This window comes from Oncorhynchus clarkii, chromosome 26 (genome assembly GCF_045791955.1).
Source record: "Oncorhynchus clarkii lewisi isolate Uvic-CL-2024 chromosome 26, UVic_Ocla_1.0, whole genome shotgun sequence".
Lineage (NCBI taxonomy): Eukaryota > Metazoa > Chordata > Actinopteri > Salmoniformes > Salmonidae > Oncorhynchus > Oncorhynchus clarkii.
The window spans coordinates 49,079,204-49,106,703 of NC_092172.1; the positions used below are offsets into that span (position 1 = coordinate 49,079,204).

Sequence of the window (27,500 nt, forward strand, 5' to 3'; positions counted from 1 at the left end):
GACATGGTGTGATGAAAGAAACATACAGGAACTCAAATCCTTCTGTTCACCTGATTTAGAATTCCTCACAATCAAATGTAGACCGCATTATCTACCAAGAGAATTCTCTTCGATTATAATCACAGCCGTATATATCCCCCCCCAAGCAGACACATCGTTGGCTCTGAATGAACTTTATTTGACTCTTTGCAAACTGGAAACCATTTATCCGGAGGCTGCATTCATTGTAGCTGGGGATTTTAACAAGGCTAATCTGAAAACAAGACTCCCCAAATTTTATCAGCATATCGATTGCGCAACCAGGGGTGGAAAGACCTTGGATCATTGTTACTCTAACTTCCGCGACGCATATAAGGCCCTGCCCCGCCCCCCTTTCGGAAAAGCTGACCACGACTCCATTTTGTTGATCCCTGCCTACAGACAGAAACTAAAACAAGAGGCTCCCACGCTGAGGTCTGTCCAACGCTGGTCCGACCAAGCTGACTCCACACTCCAAGACTGCTTCCATCACGTGGACTGGGACATGTTTCGTATTGCGTCAGACAACAACATTGACGAATACGCTGATTCGGTGTGCGAGTTCATTAGAACGTGCGTTGAAGATGTCGTTCCCATTGCAACGATTAAAACATTCCCTAACCAGAAACCGTGGATTGATGGCAGCATTCGTGTGAAACTGAAAGCGCGAACCACTGCTTTTAATCAGGGCAAGGTGTCTGGTAACATGACCGAATACAAACAGTGCAGCTATTCCCTCCGCAAGGCTATCAAACAAGCTAAGCGTCAGTACAGAGACAAAGTAGAATCTCAATTCAACGGCTCAGACACAAGAGGCATGTGGCAGGGTCTACAGTCAATCACGGACTACAGGAAGAAATCCAGCCCAGTCACGGACCAGGATGTCCTGCTCCCAGGCAGACTAAATAACTTTTTTGCCCGCTTTGAGGACAATACAGTGCCACTGACACGGCCTGCAACGAAAACTTGCGGTCTCTCCTTCACTGCAGCCGAGGTGAGTAAGACATTTAAACGTGTTAACCCTCGCAAGGCTGCAGGCCCAGACGGCATCCCCAGCCGCGCCCTCAGAGCATGCGCAGACCAGCTGGCCGGTGTGTTTACGGACATATTCAATCAATCCCTATACCAGTCTGCTGTTCCCACATGCTTCAAGAGGGCCACCATTGTTCCTGTTCCCAAGAAAGCTAAGGTAACTGAGCTAAACGACTACCGCCCCGTAGCACTCACTTCCGTCATCATGAAGTGCTTTGAGAGACTAGTCAAGGACCATATCACCTCCACCCTACCTGACACCCTAGACCCACTCCAATTTGCTTACCGCCCAAATAGGTCCACAGACGATGCAATCTCAACCACACTGCACACTGCCCTAACCCATCTGGACAAGAGGAATACCTATGTGAGAATGCTGTTCATTGACTACAGCTCGGCATTCAACACCATAGTACCCTCCAAGCTCGTCATCAAGCTCGAGACCCTGGGTCTCGACCCCGCCCTGTGCAACTGGGTACTGGACTTCCTGACGGGCCGCCCCCAGGTGGTGAGGGTAGGCAACAACATCTCCTCCCCGCTGATCCTCAACACTGGGGCCCCACAAGGGTGCGTTCTGAGCCCTCTCCTGTACTCCCTGTTCACCCACGACTGCGTGGCCACGCACGCCTCCAACTCAATCATCAAGTTTGCGGACGACACAACAGTGGTAGGCTTGATTACCAACAACGACGAGACGGCCTACAGGGAGGAGGTGAGGGCCCTCGGAGTGTGGTGTCAGGAAAATAACCTCACACTCAACGTCAACAAAACTAAGGAGATGATTGTGGACTTCAGGAAACAGCAGAGGGAACACCCCCCTATCCACATCGATGGAACAGTAGTGGAAAGGGTAGCAAGTTTTAAGTTCCTCGGCATACACATCACAGACAAACTGAATTGGTCCACTCACACAGACAGCATTGTGAAGAAGGCGCAGCAGCGCCTCTTCAACCTCAGGAGGCTGAAGAAATTCGGCTTGTCACCAAAAGCACTCACAAACTTCTACAGATGCACAATCGAGAGCATCCTGGCGGGCTGTATCACCGCCTGGTACGGCAACTGCTCCGCCCTCAACCGTAAGGCTCTCCAGAGGGTAGTGAGGTCTGCACAACGCATCACCGGGGGCAAACTACCTGCCCTCCAGGACACCTACACCACCCGATGTCACAGGAAGGCCATAAAGATCATCAAGGACATCAACCACCCGAGCCACTGCCTGTTCACCCCGCTATCATCCAGAAGGCGAGGTCAGTACAGGTGCATCAAAGCTGGGACCGAGAGACTGAAAAACAGCTTCTATCTCAAGGCTATCAGACTGTTAAACAGCCACCACTAACATTGAGTGGCTGCTGCCAACACACTGACTCAACTCCAGCCCCTTTAATAATGGGAATTGATGGGAAATGATGTAAATATATCACTAGCCACTTTAAACAATGCTACCTTATATAAATGTTACTTACCCTACATTATTCATCTCATAGGCATACGTATTTACTGTACTCTATATCATCGACTGTATCCTTATGTAATACATGTATCACTAGCCACTTTAACTATGCCACTTTGTTTACATACTCATCTCATATGTATATACTGTACTCGATACAATCTACTGTATCTGCCTATGCTGCTCTGTACCATCACTCATTCATATATCCTTATGTACATATTCTTTATCCCCTCACACTGTGTACAAGACAGTAGTTTTGGAATTGTTAGTTAGATTACTTGTTGGTTATTACTGCATTGTCGGAACTAGAAGCACAAGCATTTCGCTACACTCGCATTAACATCTGCTAACCATGTGTATGTGACAAATAAATTTGATTTGATTTGATTTGATTTGATTTGATAGCTCCTGACACTACGGATCTGATAGCTCCTGACACTACGGTTCTGATAGCTCCTGACACTACGGTTCTGATAGCTCCTGACACTACGGTTCTGATAGCTCCTGACACTACGGTTCTGATAGCTCCTGACACTACGGTTCTGATAGCTCCTGACACTAAGGTTCTGATAGCTCCTGACACTACGGTTCTGATAGCTCCTGACACTACGGTTCTGATAGCTCCTGACACTACGGTTCTGATAGCTCCTGACACTACGGTTCTGATAGCTCCTGACACTACGGATCTGATAGCTCCTGACACTACGGTTCTGATAGCTCCTGACACTACGGTTCTGATAGCTCCTGACACTACGGTTCTGATAGCTCCTGACACTACGGTTCTGATAGCTCCTGACACTACGGTTCTGATAGCTCCTGACACTACGGTTCTGATAGCTCCTGACACTACGGTTCTGATAGCTCCTGACACTACGGTTCTGATAGCTCCTGACACTACGGTTCTGATAGCTCCTGACACTACGGTTCTGATAGCTCCTGACACTACGGTTCTGATAGCTCCTGACACTATGGTTCTGATAGCTCCTGACACTATGGTTCTGATAGCTCCTGACACTACGGTTCTGATAGCTCCTGACACTACGGTTCTGATAGCTCCTGACACTACGGTTCTGATAGCTCCTGACACTACGGTTCTGACACTACGGTTCTGATAGCTCCTGACACTATGGTTCTGATAGCTCCTGACACTACGGTTCTGATAGCTCCTGACACTACGGTTCTGATAGCTCCTGACACTACGGTTCTGATAGCTCCTGACACTACGGTTCTGATAGCTCCTGACACTACGGTTCTGATAGCTCCTGACACTACGGTTCTGATAGCGTCTGACACTACGGTTCTGACACTACGGTTCTGATAGCTCCTGACACTACGGTTCTGATAGCTCCTGACACTACGGTTCTGATAGCTCCTGACACTACGGTTCTGATAGCTCCTGACACTACGGTTCTGATAGCTCCTGACACTACGGTTCTGATATCTCCTGACACTACGGTTCTGATAGCTTGAACAGTGCTGAAGAGCTTACTGTTGTGGCCTGAGTCTCTGTCTCTGATGTCATATCCTGTGTGTTACAGGAAGGAGGTGCGTTCCCTAGGGTTGACAGTCCTAGTGGACTCCCGGCGGTGCTCCCCTGTCCCCGCTCTGTTCAGCGCCTTCAACATACTTCAGGTAAGACACGGTCAAACAGGAAACCAGGGAACAGTGTTTACTGACACGGGCAAACAGGAAACCAGGGAACAGTGTTTACAGACACGGTCAAACACGAAACCAGGGAACAGTGTTTACTGACACAGTCAAACAGGAAACCAGGGAACAGTGTTTACAGACACGGTCAAACAGGAAACCAGGGAACTGTGTTTACTGACACGGTCAAACAGGAAACCAGGGAACAGTGTTTACTGACACAGTCAAACAGGAAACAAGGGAACAGTGTTTACAGACACGGTCAAACAGGAAACCAGGGAACTGTGTTTACTGACACGGGCAAACAGGAAACCAGGGAACAGTGTTTACAGACACGGTCAAACACGAAACCAGGGAACAGTGTTTACTGACACAGTCAAACAGGAAACCAGGGAACAGTGTTTACAGACACGGTCAAACAGGAAACCAGGGAACTGTGTTTACTGACACGGTCAAACAGGAAACCAGGGAACAGTGTTTACTGACACAGTCAAACAGGAAACAAGGGAACAGTGTTTACAGACACGGTCAAACAGGAAACCAGGGAACTGTGTTTACTGACACGGTCAAACAGGAAACCAGGGAACAGTGTTTACTGACACGGTCAAACAGGAAACCAGGAAACTGTGTTTACAGACACGGTCAAACAGGAAACCAGGAAACAGTGTTTACAGACACGGTCAAACAGGAAACCAGGGAACAGTGTTTACTGACACGGTCAAACAGGAAACCAGGGAACAGTGTTTACTGACACGGTCAAACAGGACACAGTGTTTACAGACACGGTCAAACAGGAAACCAGGGAACAGTGTTTACAGACACGGTCAAACAGGAAACCAGGGAACAGTGTTTACTGACACGGTCAAACAGGAAACCAGGAAACAGTGTTTACAGACACGGGCAAACAGGAAACAGTGTTTACAGACACGGTCAAACAGGAAACCAGGGAACAGTGTTTACAGACACGGGCAAACAGGAAACCAGGGAACAGTGTTTACTGACACGGTCAAACAGGAAACCAGGGAACAGTGTTTACAGACACGGGCAAACAGGAAACCAGGAAACAGTGTTTACAGACACGGTCAAACAGGAAACCAGGGAACAGTGTTTACTGACACGGTCAAACAGGAAACCAGGGAACAGTGTTTACTGACACGGTCAAACAGGAAACCAGGGAACAGTGTTTACAGACACGGTCAAACAGGAAACCAGGGAACAGTGTTTACTGACACGGTCAAACAGGAAACCAGGGAACAGTGTTTACAGACACGGGCAAACAGGAAACAGTGTTTACAGACACGGTCAAACAGGAAACCAGGGAACAGTGTTTACAGACACGGGCAAACAGGAAACCAGGGAACAGTGTTTACTGACACGGTCAAACAGGAAACCAGGGAACAGTGTTTACTGACACGGTCAAACAGGAAACCAGGAAACAGTGTTTACAGACACGGTCAAACAGGAAACCAGGAAACAGTGTTTACAGACACGGTCAAACAGGAAACCAGGGAACAGTGTTTACTGACACGGTCAAACAGGAAACCAGGGAACAGTGTTTACTGACACGGTCAAACAGGAAACCAGGAAACAGTGTTTACAGACACGGTCAAACAGGAAACCAGGGAACAGTGTTTACAGACACGGGCAAACAGGAAACCAGGGAACAGTGTTTACAGACACGGGCAAACAGGAAACCAGGGAACAGTGTTTACTGACACGGTCAAACAGGAAACCAGGGAACAGTGTTTACTGACACAGTCAAACAGGAAACCAGGAAACTGTGTTTACAGACACGGTCAAACAGGAAACCAGGAAACAGTGTTTACAGACACGGTCAAACAGGAAACCAGGGAACTGTGTTTACTGACACGGGCAAACAGGAAACCAGGGAACAGGTTCTGGTGAAAGGAACAACTCAGGTCCTGTGTGGTTCAGTTGGTAGAGCATGGCTCTTGCACCATCAGGGTTGTGGGTTCGATTCCCACAGGAGACCAGTATAAACATGTATGTACTCACTACTGTAAGTCTCTGGATCAGAGAGTCTGTTAAATGACTCTCTACTGTAAGTCTCTCTGGATCAGAGAGTCTGTTAAATGACTCTCGACTCTAATTCTCTGGATGAGAGTCTGTTAAATGACTCTCTACTGTAAGTCTCTCTGGATCAGAGAGTCTGTTAAATGACTCTCTACTGTAAGTCTCTCTGGATCAGAGAGTCTGTTAAATGACTCTCTACTGTAAATCTAATCAAATGTTATTTGTCACATGCGCCGAATACAACCTTCCAGTGAAATGCTTACTTACAAGCCCTTAACCAACCATGCAATTTTAAGAAAAAAAAGTATTAAAGTATTTACTAAAATATACTGATGTAAAAACCAAAAACCAAAAAAAAACATTTAAATAGAAAAATAACCAATAATTAAAGAGCAGCAGTAAAATAACAACGTGGAGGCTATATACAGGGTATTACGGTACAGAGTCAATGTGGAGGCTATATACAGGGGGTACTGGTACAGAGTCAATGTGGAGGCTATATACAGGGTATTACGGTACAGAGTCAATGTGGAGGCTATATACAGGGTATTACGGTACAGAGTCAATGTGGAGGCTATATACAGGGTATTACGGTACAGAGTCAATGTGGAGGCTATATATGGGGTATTACGGTACAGAGTCAATGTGGAGGCTATATACGGGGTATTACGGTACAGAGTCAATGTGGAGGTTATATACAGGGTATTACGGTACAGAGTCAATGTGGAGGCTATATACAGGGTGTTACGGTACAGAGTCAATATGGAGGCTATATACAGGGTGTACCAGTACAGAGTCAATGTGGAGGCTATATACAGTGTATTACGGTACAGAGTCAATGTGGAGGCTATATACAGGGTATTACGGTACAGAGTCAATGTGGAGGCTATATACAGGGTATTACGGTACAGAGTCAATGTGGAGGCTATATACAGGGTATTACGCTACAGAGTCAATGTGGAGGCTATATACAGGGTGTTACGGTACAAAGTCAATGTGGAGGCTATATACAGGGTGTTACGGTACAGAGTCAATGTGGAGGCTATATACAGGGTGTTACGGTACAGAGTCGATGTGGAGGCTATATACAGGGTGTTACGGTACAGAGTCAATGTGGAGGCTATATACAGGGGGTACCGGTACAGAGTCAATGTGGAGACTATATACAGGGTATTACGGTACAGAGTCAATGTGGAGGCTATATACAGGGGGTACCGGTACAGAGTCAATGTGGAGACTATATACAGGATATTATGGTACAGAGTCAATGTGGAGGCTATATACAGGGTATTACGGTACAGAGTCAATGTGGAGGCTATATACAGGGTGTTACGGTACAGAGTCAATGTGGAGGCTATATACAGGGTGTTACGGTACAGAGTCAATGTGGAGGCTATATACAGGGTGTTACGGTACAGAGTCGATGTGGAGGCTATATACAGGGTGTTACGGTACAGAGTCAATGTGGAGGCTATATACAGGGGGTACCGGTACAGAGTCAATGTGGAGACTATATACAGGGTATTATGGTACAGAGTCAATGTGGAGGCTATATACAGGGTATTACGGTACAGAGTCAATGTGGAGGCTATATACAGGGTATTACGGTACAGAGTCAATGTGGAGGCTATATACAGGGGGTACCGGTACAGAGTCAATGTGGAGACTATATACAGGGTATTATGGTACAGAGTCAATGTGGAGGCTATATACAGGGTATTACGGTACAGAGTCAATGTGGAGGCTATATACAGGGTATTACGGTACAGAGTCAATGTGGAGGCTATATACAGGGTATTACGGTACAGAGTCAATGTGGAGGCTATATACAGGGTGTTACGGTACAGAGTCAATGTGGAGGCTATATACAGGGGGTACCGGTACAGAGTCAATGTGGAGGCTATATACAGGGTGTTACGGTACAGAGTCAATGTGGAGACTATATACAGGGTATTACGGTACAGAGTCAATGTGGAGGCTATATACAGGGGGTACCGGTACAGAGTCAATGTGGAGGCTATATACAGGGGGTACCGGTACAGAGTCAATGTGGAGGCTATATACAAGGGGTACCGGTACAGAGTCAATGTAGAGGCTATATACAGGGGGTACCGGTACAGAGTCAATGTAGAGGCTATATACAGGGGGTACCGGTACAGAGTCAATGTGGAGGCTATATACAGGGGGTACCGGTACAGAGTCAATGTGGAGGCTATAAACAGGGTGTTACTGTACAGAGTCAATGTGGAGGCTATATACAGGGTATTACGGTACAGAGTCAATGTGGAGGCTATATACAGGGTGTTACGGTACAGAGTCAATGTGGAGGCTATATACAGGGTATTACGGTACAGAGTCAATGTGGAGGCTATATATGGGGTATTACGGTACAGAGTCAATGTGGAGGCTATATACAGGGTATTACGGTACAGAGTCAATGTGGAGGCTATATACAGGGGGTACCGGTACAGAGTCAATGTGGAGACTATATACAGGGTATTATGGTACAGAGTCAATGTGGAGGCTATATACAGGGTATTACGGTACAGAGTCAATGTGGAGGCTATATACAGGGTATTACGGTACAGAGTCAATGTGGAGGCTATATACAGGGTATTACGGTACAGAGTCAATGTGGAGGCTATATACAGGGTGTTACGGTACAGAGTCAATGTGGAGGCTATATACAGGGGGTACCGGTACAGAGTCAATGTGGAGGCTATATACAGGGTGTTACGGTACAGAGTCAACGTGGAGACTATATACAGGGTATTACGGTACAGAGTCAATGTGGAGGCTATATACAGGGGGTACCGGTACAGAGTCAATGTGGAGGCTATATACAGGGGGTACCGGTACAGAGTCAATGTGGAGGCTATATACAGGGGGTACCGGTACAGAGTCAATGTAGAGGCTATATACAGGGGGTACCGGTACAGAGTCAATGTAGAGGCTATATACAGGGGGTACCGGTACAGAGTCAATGTGGAGGCTATATACAGGGGGTACCGGTACAGAGTCAATGTGGAGGCTATAAACAGGGTGTTACTGTACAGAGTCAATGTGGAGGCTATATACAGGGTATTACGGTACAGAGTCAATGTGGAGGCTATATACAGGGTGTTACGGTACAGAGTCAATGTGGAGGCTATATACAGGGTATTACGGTACAGAGTCAATGTGGAGGCTATATATGGGGTATTACGGTACAGAGTCAATATGGAGGCTATATACAGGGTGTACCAGTACAGAGTCAATGTGGAGGCTATATACAGTGTATTACGGTACAGAGTCAATGTGGAGGCTATATACAGGGTATTACGGTACAGAGTCAATGTGGAGGCTATATACAGGGGGTACCGGTTACAGAGTCAATGTGGAGGCTATATACAGGGGGTACCGGTTACAGAGTCAATGTGGAGGCTATATACAGGGTATTACGGTCAGGTTAGACGTATTTCCTTATATGAACTGTAACTCAGTAAAAACTTGAAATTGTTTTATGTTGCATCCATATTTCACATATATATTAACCCTAAGGGCGGGTTTGGCCGGGGAAGGCCGGGTTTGGCCGGGGCAGGCCGGGTTTGGCCGGGGCAGGCCGGGTGTGGCCGGGGCAGGCCGGGTGTGGCCGGGGCAGGCCGGGTTTGGCCGGGGCAGGCTGCCATTGTAAGAATTTGTTCTTAACTGACTTGCCTAGTTAAATAACGGTTAAATAAATAAATAAAATCTGACTCATATTTTACTGAGCCCCATGAGTCACATGAGAAAACACACACACACACACACACAAACACACACACACACACACACACACACACACACACACACACACACACACACACACACACACACACACACACACACACACAGTTTTCTCCTGAAGAGCATTGTACATGTCTACACAGGGGACCAGACCTGCTACTGTAGTTCACTGTTTTGTCTGATTCTAGGTCAGTCTTTATCACCCAGCAGAGCAACTAGTCAGGGTTTATACTGTTATGTCTGATTCCAGGTCAGTCTTTATCACCCAGCAGAGCAACTAGTCAGGGTTTATACTGTTATGTCTGATTCTAGGTCAGTCTTTATCACCCAGCAGATCAACTAGTCAGGGTTTATACTGTTTTGTCTGATTCCAGGTCAGTCTTTATCACCCAGCAGAGCAACTAGTCAGGGTTTATACTGTTTTCTCTGATTCTAGGTCAGTCTTTGTTATTAATACTGTCTACATCATTGTTGTTATGTTGAGAGGTTGGTAATAGATAACAACAGTATCCAGATCAGTGTTAGTTATGTTGACAGGTCGGTAATAGATAACAACAGTATCCAGATCAGTGTTAGTTATGTTGAGATAACTACAGTATCCAGATCAGTGTTAGTTATGTTGACAGGTCGGTAATAGATAACAACAGTATCCAGATCAGTGTTAGTTATGTTGAGATAACAACAGTATCCAGATCAGTGTTAGTTATGTTGAGATAACAACAGTATCCAGATCAGTGTTAGTTATGTTGACAGGTCGGTAATAGATAACAACAGTATCCAGATCAGTGTTAGTTATGTTGACAGGTCGGTAATAGATAACAACAGTATCCAGATCAGTGTTAGTTATGTTGACAGGTCGGTAATAGATAACTACAGTATCCAGATCAGTGTTAGTTATGTTGACAGGTCGGTAATAGATAACAACAGTATCCAGATCAGTGTTAGTTATGTTGACAGGTCGGTAATAGATAACAACAGTATCCAGATCAGTGTTAGTTATGTTGACAGGTCGGTAATAGATAACAACAGTATCCAGATCAGTGTTAGTTATGTTGAGATAACTACAGTATCCAGATCAGTGTTAGTTATGTTGACAGGTTGGTAATAGATAACAACAGTATCCAGATCAGTGTTAGTTATGTTGACAGGTCGGTAATAGATAACAACAGTATCCAGATCAGTGTTAGTTATGTTGACAGGTCGGTAATAGATAACAACAGTATCCAGATCAGTGTTAGTTATGTTGAGATAACTACAGTATCCAGATCAGTGTTAGTTATGTTGACAGGTCGGTAATAGATAACAACAGTATCCAGATCAGTGTTAGTTATGTTGACAGGTCGGTAATAGATAACAACAGTATCCAGATCAGTGTTAGTTATGTTGACAGGTCGGTAATAGATAACAACAGTATCCAGATCAGTGTTAGTTATGTTGACAGGTCGGTAATAGATAACAACAGTATCCAGATCAGTGTTAGTTATGTTGACAGGTCGGTAATAGATAACAACAGTATCCAGATCAGTGTTAGTTATGTTGACAGGTCGGTAATAGATAACAACAGTATCCAGATCAGTGTAAACGTGGCACACAGAACACCAGGTTGTTTGGGGTATTTGACTCGGTGCCATAAAGCCACTGTACAATTTGACAGTTGGCAAATGAGGTAGAAACAGTAGTATGTTTCCTGTTGCACTGAAGTCACTGCAAAGCCAGTTAATGTAGCAATCTGCATTAAGGGAGAGGAAGGAGGGGGTGGAGAGGGTGGAGGGGGTTAATGTAGCAATCTGCATTAAGGGGGAGAGGGTGGAGGGGGTGGAGGGGGTTAATGTAGCATTCTGCATTAAGGGGGGAGGAAGGAGGGAGTGGTGGGGGTTAATGTAGCAATCTGCATTAAGGGGGGGGGGGGGGTGGAGGGGGTTAATGTAGCAATCTGCATTAAGGGGGGAGGAAGGAGGGAGTGGTGGGGGTTAATGTAGCAATCTGCATTAAGGGAGAGAGGAAGGAGGGGGTGGAGGGGGTTCATGTTAGTCTGGGTGTGTAGGAGTTTGATTCTGCTGAGGTGATGTTTGCTCAGAACAAACAGTTAGTTTATCAAGGTTACGGATTCTATTCATGACCCCCTTCCTAAGGATTTGTGTGTGTGTGTGTGTGTGTGTGTGTGTGTGTGTGTGTGTGTGAGTGTGAGTGAGTGAGTGAGTGAGTGAGTGAGTGAGTGAGTGAGTGAGTGAGTGAGTGAGTGAGTGAGTGAGTGAGTGAGTGAGTGAGTGAGTGTGTGTGTGTGAGTGTGTGTGTGTGTGTGTGAAGCAGGCTGACCTCAGCAAGGTGGATTACAAGTCAGTCATTCAGTCAGTAAATAAAAAATAATAATTGTCTGTTGTTGAGACAGCTTCACCTGTCAACTCCTACCCATGTTGTCTGTTGTTGAGACAGCTTCACCTGTCAACTCCTACCCATGTTGTCTGTTGTTGAGACAGCTTCACCTGTCAACTCCTACCCATGTTGTCTGTTGTTTAGACAGCTTCACCTGTCAACTCCTACCCATGTTGTCTGTTGTTGAGACAGCTTCACCTGTCAACACCTACCCATGTTGTCTGTTGTCTAGACAGCTTCACCTGTCAACTCCTACCCATGTTGTCTGTTGTTTAGACAGCTTCACCTGTCAACTCCTACCCATGTTGTCTGTTGTTTAGACAGCTTCACCTGTCAACTCCTACCCATGTTGCCTGTTGTTGAGACAGCTTCACCTGTCAACTCCTACCCATGTTGTCTGTTGTTTAGACAGCTTCATCTGTCAACTCCTACCCATGTTGGCTGTTGTTTAGACAGCTTCATCTGTCAACACCTAGCCATGTTGTCTGTTGTTTAGACAGCTTCATCTGTCAACTCCTACCCATGTTGGCTGTTGTTTAGACAGCTTCATCTGTCAACTCCTACCCATGTTGGCTGTTGTTTAGACAGCTTCATCTGTCAACTCCTACCCATGTTGTCTGTTGTTGAGACAGCTTCACCTGTCAACTCCTACCCATGTTGTCTGTTGTCTAGACAGCTTCACCTGTCAACACCTACCCATGTTGTCTGTTGTTGAGACAGCTTCACCTGTCAACACCTACCCATGTTGTCTGTTGTCTAGACAGCTTCACCTGTCAACTCCTACCCATGTTGTCTGTTGTTTAGACAGCTTCACCTGTCAACTCCTACCCATGTTGTCTGTTGTTTAGACAGCTTCACCTGTCAACTCCTACCCATGTTGTCTGTTGTTGAGACAGCTTCACCTGTCAACTCCTACCCATGTTGTCTGTTGTTGAGACAGCTTCACCTGTCAACTCCTACCCATGTTGTCTGTTGTTTAGACAGCTTCACCTGTCAACTCCTACCCATGTTGTCTGTTGTTTAGACAGCTTCACCTGTCAACTCCTACCCATGTTGTCTGTTGTTGAGACAGCTTCACCTGTCAACACCTACCCATGTTGTCTGTTGTTGAGACAGCTTCACCTGTCAACTCCTACCCATGTTGTCTGTTGTTTAGACAGCTTCACCTGTCAACTCCTACCCATGTTGTCTGTTGTCTAGACAGCTTCACCTGTCAACTCCTACCCATGTTGTCTGTTGTTTAGACAGCTTCACCTGTCAACTCCTACCCATGTTGTCTGTTGTTGAGACAGCTTCACCTGTCAACTCCTACCCATGTTGTCTGTTGTTGAGACAGCTTCACCTGTCAACTCCTACCCATGTTGTCTGTTGTTTAGACAGCTTCACCTGTCAACTCCTACCCATGTTGTCTGTTGTTTAGACAGCTTCACCTGTCAACTCCTACCCATGTTGTCTGTTGTTGAGACAGCTTCACCTGTCAACACCTACCCATGTTGTCTGTTGTTGAGACAGCTTCATCTGTCAACTCCTACCCATGTTGTCTGTTGTTTAGACAGCTTCACCTGTCAACTCCTACCCATGTTGTCTGTTGTTTAGACAGCTTCACCTGTCAACTCCTACCCATGTTGCCTGTTGTTGAGACAGCTTCACCTGTCAACTCCTACCCATGTTGTCTGTTGTTTAGACAGCTTCATCTGTCAACTCCTACCCATGTTGGCTGTTGTTTAGACAGCTTCATCTGTCAACACCTAGCCATGTTGTCTGTTGTTTAGACAGCTTCATCTGTCAACTCCTACCCATGTTGGCTGTTGTTTAGACAGCTTCATCTGTCAACTCCTACCCATGTTGGCTGTTGTTTAGACAGCTTCATCTGTCAACTCCTACCCATGTTGTCTGTTGTTGAGACAGCTTCACCTGTCAACTCCTACCCATGTTGTCTGTTGTCTAGACAGCTTCACCTGTCAACTCCTACCCATGTTGTCTGTTGTTGAGACAGCTTCACCTGTCAACACCTACCCATGTTGTCTGTTGTCTAGACAGCTTCACCTGTCAACTCCTACCCATGTTGTCTGTTGTTTAGACAGCTTCACCTGTCAACTCCTACCCATGTTGTCTGTTGTTTAGACAGCTTCACCTGTCAACTCCTACCCATGTTGTCTGTTGTTGAGACAGCTTCACCTGTCAACTCCTACCCATGTTGTCTGTTGTTGAGACAGCTTCACCTGTCAACTCCTACCCATGTTGTCTGTTGTTTAGACAGCTTCACCTGTCAACTCCTACCCATGTTGTCTGTTGTTTAGACAGCTTCACCTGTCAACTCCTACCCATGTTGTCTGTTGTTGAGACAGCTTCACCTGTCAACACCTACCCATGTTGTCTGTTGTTGAGACAGCTTCACCTGTCAACTCCTACCCATGTTGTCTGTTGTTTAGACAGCTTCACCTGTCAACTCCTACCCATGTTGTCTGTTGTCTAGACAGCTTCACCTGTCAACTCCTACCCATGTTGTCTGTTGTTGAGACAGCTTCACCTGTCAACACCTACCCATGTTGTCTGTTGTCTAGACAGCTTCACCTGTCAACTCCTACCCATGTTGTCTGTTGTTTAGACAGCTTCACCTGTCAACTCCTACCCATGTTGTCTGTTGTTTAGACAGCTTCACCTGTCAACTCCTACCCATGTTGTCTGTTGTTGAGACAGCTTCACCTGTCAACTCCTACCCATGTTGTCTGTTGTTGAGACAGCTTCACCTGTCAACTCCTACCCATGTTGTCTGTTGTTTAGACAGCTTCACCTGTCAACTCCTACCCATGTTGTCTGTTGTTTAGACAGCTTCACCTGTCAACTCCTACCCATGTTGTCTGTTGTTGAGACAGCTTCACCTGTCAACACCTACCCATGTTGTCTGTTGTTGAGACAGCTTCACCTGTCAACACCTACCCATGTTGTCTGTTGTTGAGACAGCTTCATCTGTCAACCCCTACCCATGTTGTCTGTTGTTTAGACAGCTTCACCTGTCAACTCCTACCCATGTTGTCTGTTGTTGAGACAGCTTCACCTGTCAACTCCTACCCATGTTGTCTGTTGTTGAGACAGCTTCACCTGTCAACTCCTACCCATGTTGTCTGTTGTTTAGACAGCTTCACCTGTCAACACCTACCCATGTTGTCTGTTGTCTAGACAGCTTCACCTGTCAACTCCTACCCATGTAGTCTGTTGTTTAGACAGCTTCACCTGCCAACTCCTACCCATGTTGTCTGTTGTTTAGACAGCTTCACCTGTCAACTCCTACCCATGTTGTCTGTTGTCTAGACAGCTTCACCTGTCAACTCCTACCCATGTTGTCTGTTGTTTAGACAGCTTCACCTGTCAACTCCTACCCATGTTGGCTGTTGTCTAGACAGCTTCACCTGTCAACTCCTACCCATGTTGTCTGTTGTTTAGACAGCTTCACCTGTCAACACCTACCCATGTTGTCTGTTGTTTAGACAGCTTCACCTGTCAACTCCTACCCATGTTGCCTGTTGTTGAGACAGCTTCATCTGTCAACTCCTACCCATGTTGTCTGTTGTTTAGACAGCTTCACCTGCTTGTCTTTTATTCTACTGATCTGTCTCTTGTTCTCTGCCTCTCTCTCCCTGACAGGATGCTTTGCCCGGCTGTATCTACACTGTCCTGTTACTGGCTGATAGAGACCTGGTTCTACGCCTGGAGAAACCCTCAGCCGTACAGGTAACACACAGAGACCTGGTTCTACGCCTGGAGAAACCCTCAGCCGTACAGGTAACACACAGAGACCTGGTTCTACGCCTGGAGAAACCCTCAGCCGTACAGGTAACACAGAGACCTGGTTCTACGCTTGGAGAAACCCTCAGCCGTACAGGTAACACAGAGACCTGGTTCTACGCCTGGAGAAATCCTCAGCCGTACAGGTAACACACAGAGACCTGGTTCTACGCCTGGAGAAACCCTCAGCCGTACAGGTAACACACAGAGACCTGGTTCTACGCCTGGAGAAACCCTCAGCCGTACAGGTAACACAGAGACCTGGTTCTACGCCTGGAGAAACCCTCCGCCATACAGGTAACACAGAGACCTGGTTCTACGCCTGGGGCTGTTGTAATGTATTGAGATCTGTCTGGCAGAGTGTTGAGGGGCTGTTGTAATGTATTGAGTTCTGTCTGGCAGAGTGTTGAGGGGCTGTTGTAATGTATTGAGTTCTGTCTGGCAGAGTGTTGAGGGGCTGTTGTAATGTATTGAGATCTGTCTGGCAGAGTGTTGAGGGGCTGTTGTAATGTATTGAGTTCTGTCTGGCAGAGTGTTGAGGGGCTGTTGTAATGTATTGAGTTCTGTCTGGCAGAGTGTTGAGGGGCTGTTGTAATGTATTGTGTTCTGTCTGGCAGAGTGTTGAGGGGCTGTTGTAATGTATTTAGTATTGAGTTCTGTCTGGCAGAGTGTTGAGGGGCTGTTGTAATTTATTGAGTTCTGTCTGGCAGAGTGTTGAGGGGCTGTTGTAATGTATTGAGTTCTGTCTGGCAGAGTGTTGAGGGGCTGTTGTAATGTATTGTGTTCTGTCTGGCAGAGTGTTGAGGGGCTGTTGTAATGTATTGAGTTTTGTCTGGCAGAGTGTTGAGGGGCTGTTTTTAGTATTGAGTTCTGTCTGGCAGAGTGTTGAGGAGCTGTTGTAATGTATTGAGTTCTGTCTGGCAGAGTGTTGAGGGGCTGTTGTAATGTATTGAGTTCTGTCTGGCAGAGTGTTGAGGGGCTGTTGTAATGTATTGAGGTCTGTCTGGCAGAGTGTTGAGGGCCTGTTGTAATGTATTGAGTTCTGTCTGGCAGAGTGTTGATGGGCTGTTGTAATGTATTGAGTTCTGTCTGGCAGAGTGTTGAGGGGCTGTTGTAATGTATTGTGTTCTGTCTGGCAGAGTGTTGAGGGGCTGTTGTAATGTATTTAGTATTGAGTTCTGTCTGGCAGAGTGTTGATGGGCTGTTGTAATGTATTTAGTATTGAGTTCTGTCTGGCAGAGTGTTGATGGGCTGTTGTAATGTATTTAGTATTGAGTTCTGTCTGGCAGAGTGTTGAGGGCCTGTTGTAATGTATTGTGTTCTGTCTGGCAGAGTGTTGAGGGGCTGTTGTAATGTATTGAGATCTGTCTGGCAGAGTGTTGAGGGGCTGTTGTAATGTATTTAGTATTGAGTTCTGTCTGGCAGAGTGTTGATGGCCTGTTGTAATGTATTGTGGTCTGTCTGGCAGAGTGTTGAGGGGCTGTTGTAATGTATTTAGTATTGCGTTCTGTCTGGCAGAGTGTTGATGGGCTGTTGTAATGTATTTAGTATTGAGTTCTGTCTGGCAGAGTGTTGAGGGGCTGTTGTAATGTATTGTGTTCTGTCTGGCAGAGTGTTGAGGGGCTGTTGTAATGTATTTAGTATTGAGTTCTGTCTGGCAGAGTGTTGATGGCCTGTTGTAATGTATTGTGTTCTGTCTGGCAGAGTGTTGAGGGGCTGTTGTAATGTATTTAGTATTGCGTTCTGTCTGGCAGAGTGTTGAGGGGCTGTTGTAATGTATTTAGTATTGAGTTCTGTCTGGCAGAGTGTTGAGGGGCTGTTGTAATGTATTTAGTATTGAGTTCTGTCTGGCAGAGTGTTGAGGGGCTGTTGTAATGTATTTATTATTGAGTTCTGTCTGGCAGAGTGTTGAGGGGCTGTTGTAATGTATTTAGTATTGAGTTCTGTCTGGCAGAGTGTTGAGGGGCTGTTGTAATGTATTTAGTATTGAGTTCTGTCTGGCAGAGTGTTGAGGGGCTGTTGTAATGTATTTATTATTGAGTTCTGTCTGGCAGAGTGTTGAGGGGCTGTTGTAATGTATTGTGTTCTGTCTGGCAGAGTGTTGAGGGGCTGTTGTAATGTATTGTGTTCTGTCTGGCAGCGTGTTGAGGGGCTGTTGTAATGTATTGTGTTCTGTCTGGCAGAGTGTTAAGGGGCTGTTGTAATGTATTGAGTTCTGTCTGGCAGAGTGTTGAGGGGCTGTTGTAATGTATTGAGATCTGTCTGGCAGAGTGTTGAGGGGCTGTTGTAATGTATTGAGTTCTGTCTGGCAGAGTGTTGAGGGGCTGTTGTAATGTATTGAGTTCTGTCTGGCAGAGTGTTGAGGGGCTGTTGTAATGTATTGAGTTCTGTCTGGCAGAGTGTTGAGGGGCTGTTGTTATGTATTGAGATCTGTCTGGCAGAGTGTTGAGGGGCTGTTTTTATGTATTGAGTATTGAGTTGTTGTCTTGTTACAAACCTTCATTGGTTTGCTGATGCTAGTGGTGTGGTGGTATTGTTGTCCTAAATATCTCCTCTCTCTCCCTCCCTCTGTCTCTCTCACACCTCTCCCCCCCCCTCTCCTCTCTCTCTCCCCTCTTTATCTCCCTCCCTCCCTCTCTCTCTCACACCTCTCTCTCCCCTCCTCCTCCTGTCTCTCTCTCTCTCTCTCTCTCTCTCCCCTCCTCCTATCTCTCCCCTCCTACTATATGTCCCCTCTCTCTCTCTCTCTCTCTCTCTTCTCTTCTCTTCTCTTCTCTTCTCTTCTCTTCTCTTCTCTTCTCTTCTCTTCTCTTCTCTTCTCTTCCCTTCCCTTCTCTTCCCCTCTCTTCTCTTCTCTTCTCTTCTCTCTCTCTCTCTCTCTCTCTCTCTCTCTCGCTCTCTCTTTCTCTTTCTCTCTCTCCCTCTCCCTCTCCCCCTCCTCCTATTTCTCCCCTTTCTATCCAGGTGGAGTTGTTGACCTCTCTGAAGTCTCTCTATAAACATGTGGAGGTGTCTCAGCTGCCTACTGAGTTTGATGGATCCTTCCCCTTTTCACACAGCGCCTGGGTCTGCTTCAGAACGGTGAGATATGATGTTGATGGTGAAGCCAGGTGATGGTGAAGCCTGGTGATGGTGAGACCAGGTGATGGTGAAGCTAGGTGATGGTGAGGCCTGGTGATGCTAGGTGATGGTGAAGCTAGGTGATGGTGAAGCTAGGTGATGGTGATGCTAGGTGATGGTGAGACCAGGTGATGGTGAAGCCAGGTGATGGTGAAGCTAGGTGATGGTGAGACCAGGTGATGGTGAAGTCAGGTGATGGTGAAGCTAGGTGATGGTGATGGTGAAGCCAGGTGATGGTGAAGCTAGGTGATGGTGAGGCTAGGTGATGGTGATGATGAAGATAGGTGATGGTGATGCTAGGTGATGATGAAGCTAGGTGATGATGAAGATAGATGATGGTGAAGCCAGGTGATGGTGAAGCTAGGTGATGGTGAAGCCAGGTGATGGTGAAGACAGGTGATGGTAAAGCCAGGTGATGATGAAGATAGATGATGGTGAAGCCAGGTGATGGTGAAGCTAGGTGATGGTGAAGCCAGGTGATGGTGAAGCCAGGTGATGGTGAAGCTAGGTGATGGTGATGGTGAAGCCAGGTGATGGTGATGCTAGGTGATGGTGAGACCAGGTGATGGTGAAGCCAGGTGATGGTGAAGCTAGGTGATGGTGAGACCAGGTGATGGTGAAGCCAGGTGATGGTGAAGCCAGGTGATGGTGAAGCCAGGTGATGGTGAAGCCAGGTGATGGTGAGACCAGGTGATGGTGAAGCCAGGTGATGGTGAAGCTAGGTGATGGTGATGGTGAAGCCAGGTGATGGTGAAGCTAGGTGATGGTGAAGCCAGGTGATGGTGAAGCTAGGTGATGGTGAAGCTAGGTGATGGTGATGCTAGGTGATGGTGAGACCAGGTGATGGTGAAGCCAGGTGATGGTGAAGCTAGGTGATGGTGAGACCAGGTGATGGTGAAGTCAGGTGATGGTGAAGCTAGGTGATGGTGATGGTGAAGCTAGGTGATGGTGATGGTGAAGCCAGGTGATGGTGAAGCTAGGTGATGGTGAGGCTAGGTGATGGTGATGATGAAGATAGGTGATGGTGATGCTAGGTGATGATGAAGCTAGGTGATGATGAAGATAGATGATGGTGAAGCCAGGTGATGGTGAAGCTAGGTGATGGTGAAGCCAGGTGATGGTGAAGACAGGTGATGGTAAAGCCAGGTGATGATGAAGATAGATGATGGTGAAGCCAGGTGATGGTGAAGCTAGGTGATGGTGAAGCCAGGTGATGGTGAAGCCAGGTGATGGTGAAGCTAGGTGATGGTGATGGTGAAGCCAGGTGATGGTGATGCTAGGTGATGGTGAGACCAGGTGATGGTGAAGCCAGGTGATGGTGAAGCTAGGTGATGGTGAGACCAGGTGATGGTGAAGCCAGGTGATGGTGAAGCCAGGTGATGGTGAAGCCAGGTGATGGTGAAGCCAGGTGATGGTGAGACCAGGTGATGGTGAAGCTAGGTGATGGTGATGGTGAAGCCAGGTGATGGTGAAGCTAGGTGATGGTGAAGCCAGGTGATGGTGAAGCTAGGTGATGGTGAAGCTAGGTGATGGTGAGACCAGGTGATGGTGAAGCCAGGTGATGGTGAGACCAGGTGATGGTGAAGCCAGGTGATGGTGAAGCTAGGTGATGGTGATGGTGAAGCCAGGTGATGGTGAAGCCAGGTGATGGTGAAGCCAGGTGATGATGAAGCTAGGTGATGGTGAAGCCAGGTGATGGTGAGACCAGGTGATGGTGAAGCCAGGTGATGGTGAAGCTAGGTGATGGTGATGGTGAAGCCAGGTGATGGTGAAGCTAGGTGATGGTGAAGCCAGGTGATGGTGAAGCTAGGTGATGGTGAGGCTAGGTGATGGTGAAGCTAGGTGATGGTGATTGTGATGCCAGGTGATGGTGAAGCCAGGTGATGGTGAGACCAGGTGATGGTGAAGCCAGGTGACGGTGAAGCCAGGTGATGGTGAAGCTAGGTGATGGTGAAGCTAGGTGATGGTGATGGTGAAGCTAGGTGATGGTGAAGCTAGGTGATGGTGAAGCCAGGTGATGGTGAAGCCAGGTGATGGTGAAGCTAGGTGATGGTGATGGTGAAGCCAGGTGATGGTGAAGCCAGGTGATGGTGAAGCCAGGTGATGGTGAGACCAGGTGATGTTGAAGCCAGGTGATGGTGAAGCCAGGCGATGGTGAAGCTAGGTGATGGTGAAGCCAGGTGATGGTGAAGCCAGGTGATGGTGAGGCTAGGTGATGGTGATGATGAAGATAGGTGATGGTGATGCTAGGTGATGGTGAAGCTAGGTGATGGTGAAGCCAGGTGATGCTGATGGTGAAGCTAGGTGATGATGAAGCTAAGTGATGGTGAAGCTAGGTGATGATGCAAATAGGTGATGTTGAAGCCAGGTGATGGAGATGGCTTGCTGACGCTGCTATCTTCCTCAGCTCATCCTCTCTGTAGCCTGGACTTCATACCTCCACATCTAACGTGTATCACCCACGTAGGTGCTCCCTCTGATGCTGCTCTTCAGCGCCAACAGCCCACCACACATCAGTCCAGAGCAGTAGTCACCCTCACTACGAGCTCTCTGACATTTACACAATGCAGTCAGGTCTCATTGATCAACAAGCAGCCGGTGCTGAGATACATCAAACGTTAGCCAGGTAGCTAGCTAGCCAAACCGGACAAGTCAACCTGCCGTCAGTCCTGAGATACATCAAACATTAGCCAGGTAGCTAGCTAGCCAAACCGAACAAGTCAACCTGCCGTCAGTCCTGAGATACATCAAACGTTAGCCAGGTAGCTAGCTAGCCAAACCGAACAAGTCAACCTGCCGTCAGTCCTGAGATACATCAAACGTTAGCCAGGTAGCTTGCTAGCCAAACCGGACAAGTCAACCTGCCGTCAGTCCTGAGATACATCAAACGTTGTCCGGTTTGGCTAGCTAGCTACCTGGCTAACGTTTGATGTATCTCAGCACTGACGGCAGGTTGACTTGTCCGGTTTGGCTAGCTAGCTACCTGGCTAAGTCAACCTGCCGTCAGTGCTGAGATACATCAAACGTTAGCCAGGTAGCTAGCTAGCCAAACCCGACAAGTCAACCTGCCGTCAGTGCTGAGATACATCAAACGTTAGCCAGGTAGCTAGCTAGCCAAACCCGACCTGCCGTCAGTGCTGAGATACATCAAATGTTAGCCAGGTAGCTAGCTAGCCAAACCCGACCTGCCGTCAGTGCTGAGATACATCAAATGTTAGCCAGGTAGCTAGCTAGCCAAACCGGACAAGTCAACCTGCCGTCAGTGCTGAGATACATCAAACGTTAGCCAGGTAGCTAGCTAGCCAACCCGAACAAGTCAACCTGCCGTCAGTCCTGCAACTCCTGTAAAAACAACCGGATATATCCAATCAAATCAATGACTTATCAAAAACAAAATCAATCAACCCCCCCCCCCCCCAAAAAAAAAGTTTTAAATAAAATGTCCAACATTCCAGAACTCTCTGTTTAGGCTGCTTTACGGCGCCATGGCAACCACGTGCTGCTGTGAGTGTCTTACCGGAGATGACTAAAGTTGTCTGCGCTTAGTTATCTGACTGTCTGTCTCTCGGTCTTTGTATAGTTGTCTTCCATGTGGTTGAACAGTGTGTCTGTGTGTCTCTGTTACTGACGGTGGTGTTTCAGAGACTGGAACAGCTAACCAGTCACTGTGAGGACGCTGTCAACCTTCTGCAGAGTACCATCACAGGTCTGGAGTCTACAGTCCTGCCAGCTACCGCTGAGGTAACTACCGTGTTAATATAGTCTGTAGTCTACTGTCCTGCCAGCTACCGCTGAGGTAACTACCATGTTAATATAGTCTGGAGTCTACTGTCCTGCCAGCTACCGCTGAGGTAACTACCGTGTTAATATAGTCTGTAGTCTACTGTCCTGCCTGCTACCGCTGAGGTAACTACCGTGTTAATATAGTCTGTAGTCTACTGTCCTGCCAGCTACCGCTGAGGTAACTACCATGTTAATATAGTCTGTAGTCTACTGTCCTGCCAGCTACTGCTGAGGTAACTACCATGTTAATATAGTCTGTTGTCTACTGTCCTGCCAGCTACCGCTGAGGTAACTACCGTGTTAATATAGTCTGTAGTCTACTGTCCTGCCAGCTACCGCTGAGGTAACTACCATGTTAATATAGTCTGGAGTCTACTGTCCTGCCAGCTACCGCTGAGGTAACTACCATGTTAATATAGTCTGTAGTCTACTGTCCTGCCAGCTACCGCTGAGGTAACTACCATGTTAATATAGTCTGTAGTCTACTGTCCTGCCAGCTACTGCTGAGGTAACTACCATGTTAATATAGTCTGTAGTCTACTGTCCTGCCTGCTACCGCTGAGGTAACTACCGTGTTAATATAGTCTGTAGTCTACTGTCCTGCCAGCTACCGCTGAGGTAACTACCATGTTAATATAGTCTGGAGTCTACTGTCCTGCCAGCTACTGCTGAGGTAACTACCATGTTAATATAGTCTGTTGTCTACTGTCCTGCCAGCTACCGCTGAGGTAACTACCGTGTTAATATAGTCTGTAGTCTACTGTCCTGCCAGCTACCGCTGAGGTAACTACCATGTTAATATAGTCTGGAGTCTACTGTCCTGCCAGCTACCGCTGAGGTAACTACCATGTTAATATAGTCTGTAGTCTACTGTCCTGCCAGCTACTGCTGAGGTAACTACCATGTTAATATAGTCTGTAGTCAGTCTACTGTCCTGCCAGCTACTGCTGAGGTAACTACCATGTTAATATAGTCTGTAGTCTACTGTCCTGCCAGCTACCGCTGAGGTAACTACCATGTTAATATAGTCTGTAGTCAGTCTACTGTCCTGCCAGCTACCGCTGAGGTAACTACCATGTTAATATAGTCTGTAGTCTACTGTCCTGCCAGCTACTGCTGAGGTAACTACCATGTTAATATAGTCTGTAGTCTACTGTCCTGCCAGCTACCGCTGAGGTAACTACCATGTTAATATAGTCTGTAGTCTACTGTCCTGCCAGCTACCGCTGAGGTAACTACCATGTTAATATAGTCTGTAGTCTACTGTCCTGCCAGCTACCGCTGAGGTAACTACCGTGTTAATATAGTCTGTAGTCTACTGTCCTGCCAGCTACCGCTGAGGTAACTACCGTGTTAATATAGTCTGTAGTCTACTGTCCTGCCAGCTACCGCTGAGGTAACTACCATGTTAATATACATTAGTCTGTAGTCTGCTGTCCTGCCAGCTACCGCTGAGGTAACTACCATGTTAATATACATTAGTCTGTAGTCTGCTGTCCTGCCAGCTACCGCTGAGGTAACTACCGTGTTAATATAGTCTGTAGTCTGCTGTCCTGCCAGCTACCGCTGAGGTAACTACCGTGTTAATATACATTAGTCTGTAGTCTGCTGTCCTGTGGTGTGTTGAGGCTGTAGAAGACATGTCTAGGAGGGATATGATGTGTGTTGAGGCTGTAGAAGACATGTCTAGGAGGTATATGACGTGTGTTGAGGCTGTAGAAGACATGTTTAGGAAGGATATGACGTGTGTTGTATTGAGGCTGTAGGAGACTGGTAGAGTTGACTTACAGGACAGGAAATGGAGTGGTCTGGTAGAGTGGGAGTACAGGACAGGAAATGGAGTGGTCTGGTAGAGTTGAATATGAAGTGGTCAGGTAGAGTTGAATTACAGGACAGGAAATGGATTGGTCAGGTAGAGTTGAAATGCAGGAAGTGGAGTGGTCTGGTAGAGTTGAATTACAGGACAGGAAATGGAGTGGTCTGGTAGAGTTGAATTTCAGGACAGGAAATGGAGTGGTCAGGTAGAGTTGAATATGAAGTGGTCAGGTAGAGTTGAATTACAGGACAGGAAGTGGAGTGGTCTTGTAGAGTTGAATTACAGGACAGGAAGTGGAGTGGTCTGGTAGAGTTGAATTACAGGACAGGAAGTGGAGTGGTCTGGTAGAGTTGAATTACAGGACAGGAAATGGAGTGGTCTGGTAGAGTTGAATTTCAGGACAGGAAATGGAGTGGTCAGGTAGAGTTGAATATGAAGTGGTCAGGTAGAGTTGAATTACAGGACAGGAAGTGGAGTGGTCTTGTAGAGTTGAATTACAGGACAGGAAGTGGAGTGGTCTGGTAGAGTTGAATTACAGGACAGGAAGTGGAGTGGTCTGGTAGAGTTGAATTACAGGACAGGAAGTGGAGTGGTCAGGTAGAGTTGAATTACAGGACAGGAAATGGATTGGTCAGGTAGAGTTGAATTAGAGGACAGGAAATGGAGTGGTCTGGTAGAGTTGAATTTCAGGACAGGAAATGGAGTGGTCTGGTAGAGTTGAATATGGAGTGGTCAGGTAGAGTTGGATGACAGGACAGGTGATGTTTAGGAAGGGTGTTTGGTGTATGTGGAAGAGTTTAGAAAACACATTAATTCACTTGTGGTGCAACACGTGTATAAAACACTAATTCTCCCCCTCACCCCCCACCCCCCCAGGAGGCCAAGGTGTTACTCTCCAGGTACAGGGGTGTGATGTGCACCGTCCTGGAGGACAGCCGATTGGCTAGATTACAGCTGGAGGGCGGAGCCATCCTGTCCCGCCTCCGTAAAGAGGAAACCAGTGTCAGCCTCAGAGACGACTACAGGTAATGATTCGGTCGTTAACCTTTCTGGGCGACCCGACTAGATTCACATAGCAATATGAGTTATAGATCTGTCATTCTCATTGAAAGTCTTAAGACGTGTTATATCTGTATATATTCCACAGCGGTTTAGATGGTACAATGATTCTCTACACTGGACTTGTTTGTTTTGTCACAGAAACTGAAATTAGGGGAACTATTAGGATTTTATCAACCAGGAAATGACGGAGCGATTTCTGCACATTGCACCTTTATAGATACTCTTGTATCCACAGCAACTTGACACATGAATACAGCCCAGCGCCATTCTCCAACCAACCTCCTCTATGTTCTCCCTCATCCCCCCTCAGTCCAACCTCCCTCTCCTCTCCTCTCTTCTCCTCTCCTCTCCTCTCTCTCTCTCTCTCTCTCTCTCTCTCTCTCTCTCTCTCTCTCTCTCTCTCTCTCTCTCTCTCCTCTCCTCTCCTCCATTTCTCCTCTCTCCTCTCCTCCATTTCCCCTCTCTCTCCTCTCCTCCATTTCTCCTCTCTCCTCTCTCCTGTCCTCCATTTACCCTCTCTCTCCTCCTCCATTTTCCCTCTCTCCTCTCCTCCATTTCTCCTCTCTTCTCTCCTCCATTTACCCTCTCTCTCCTCCTCCATTTCTCCTCTCTCCTCTCCTCCATTTACCCTCTCTCTCCTCCTCCATTTCCCTCTCTCCTCTCCTCCATTCCTCTTCTCTCCTCTCCTCCATTTCCCCTCTCTCCTCTCCTCTCCTCCATTCCTCTTCTCTCCTCTCCTCCATTTTCCCTCTCTCCTCTCCTCCATTTCCCCTCTCTCCTCTTCTCCATTCCTCTTCTCCTCTCCTCCATTTTCCGTCTCTCCTCTCCTCCATTTCCCCTCTCTCTCCTCCTCCATTTCCCTCTCTCCTCTCCTCCATTTCTCCTCTCGCCTCCTCCATTTCCCTCTCTCCTCTCCTCCATTTCCCCTCTCTTCTCTCCTCTCCTCCCCTCTCTCCTCCTCCATTTCCCTCTCTCCTATCCTCCATTTCCCCTCTCTCCTCTCCTCCCCCTCGCTCCTCTCCTCCATTCCTCTTCTCTCGTCCTCCATTTCCCTCTCTCCTCTCCTCCATTTCCCCTCTCTTCTCTCCTCTCCTCCCCTTCTCTCCTCGTTTGTTTGTCAGTATAAGTGGTCCAATGCATCTCCATCTGGATCCAGGGGTTGTTCACTGGGACAGAGAACTGCTGAGGAATGTTCCCGTGCCCGCTCCAATTCATTGGTATATATATGTTGAAGAGGGTGGGGCTCAAGCTGCTTCCCTGTCTAGTACCCTCGTCAATTCATTGTTGTATATATGTTGAAGAGGGTGGGGCTCAAGCTGCATCCCTGTCTAGTACCCTCGTCAATTCATTGTTATATATATTTTGAAGAGGGTGGGGCTCAAGTTGCATCCCTGTCTCACCCCACGGCCCTGTGGGAAGAAATGTGTGTGCTTTATTTGCCTATTTTAACCGCACACTTGTTGTTTGTGTACATGGATTTTATAATGTCATATGTTTTTTCCCCCAACACCACTTTCTATCAATTTGTATAGAAGACCCTCATATCAAATTGAGTTGAAGGCTTTTTTGAAATCAACAAAGCATGAGAAGACTTAGCCTTTGGTTTGTTTG

The 27,500-nt window shown here is 47.0% G+C and overlaps 1 protein-coding gene across 1 annotated transcript in view; it reads left to right on the forward strand.

Annotated features, from left to right (window-relative positions):
* LOC139384643 (pleckstrin homology domain containing, family G (with RhoGef domain) member 4) overlaps positions 1–27,500 on the forward strand; it is a 127,166-nt gene that overhangs the window by 1,813 nt on the left and 97,853 nt on the right. The window contains exons 3-7 of the mRNA XM_071129457.1: positions 4,042–4,135; positions 15,968–16,054; positions 19,073–19,189; positions 22,871–22,969; positions 25,704–25,852. Of these exons, the coding sequence (XP_070985558.1) occupies positions 4,042–4,135; positions 15,968–16,054; positions 19,073–19,189; positions 22,871–22,969; positions 25,704–25,852 (546 nt within the window). The remainder of the gene's footprint in view (positions 1–4,041; positions 4,136–15,967; positions 16,055–19,072; positions 19,190–22,870; positions 22,970–25,703; positions 25,853–27,500) is intronic.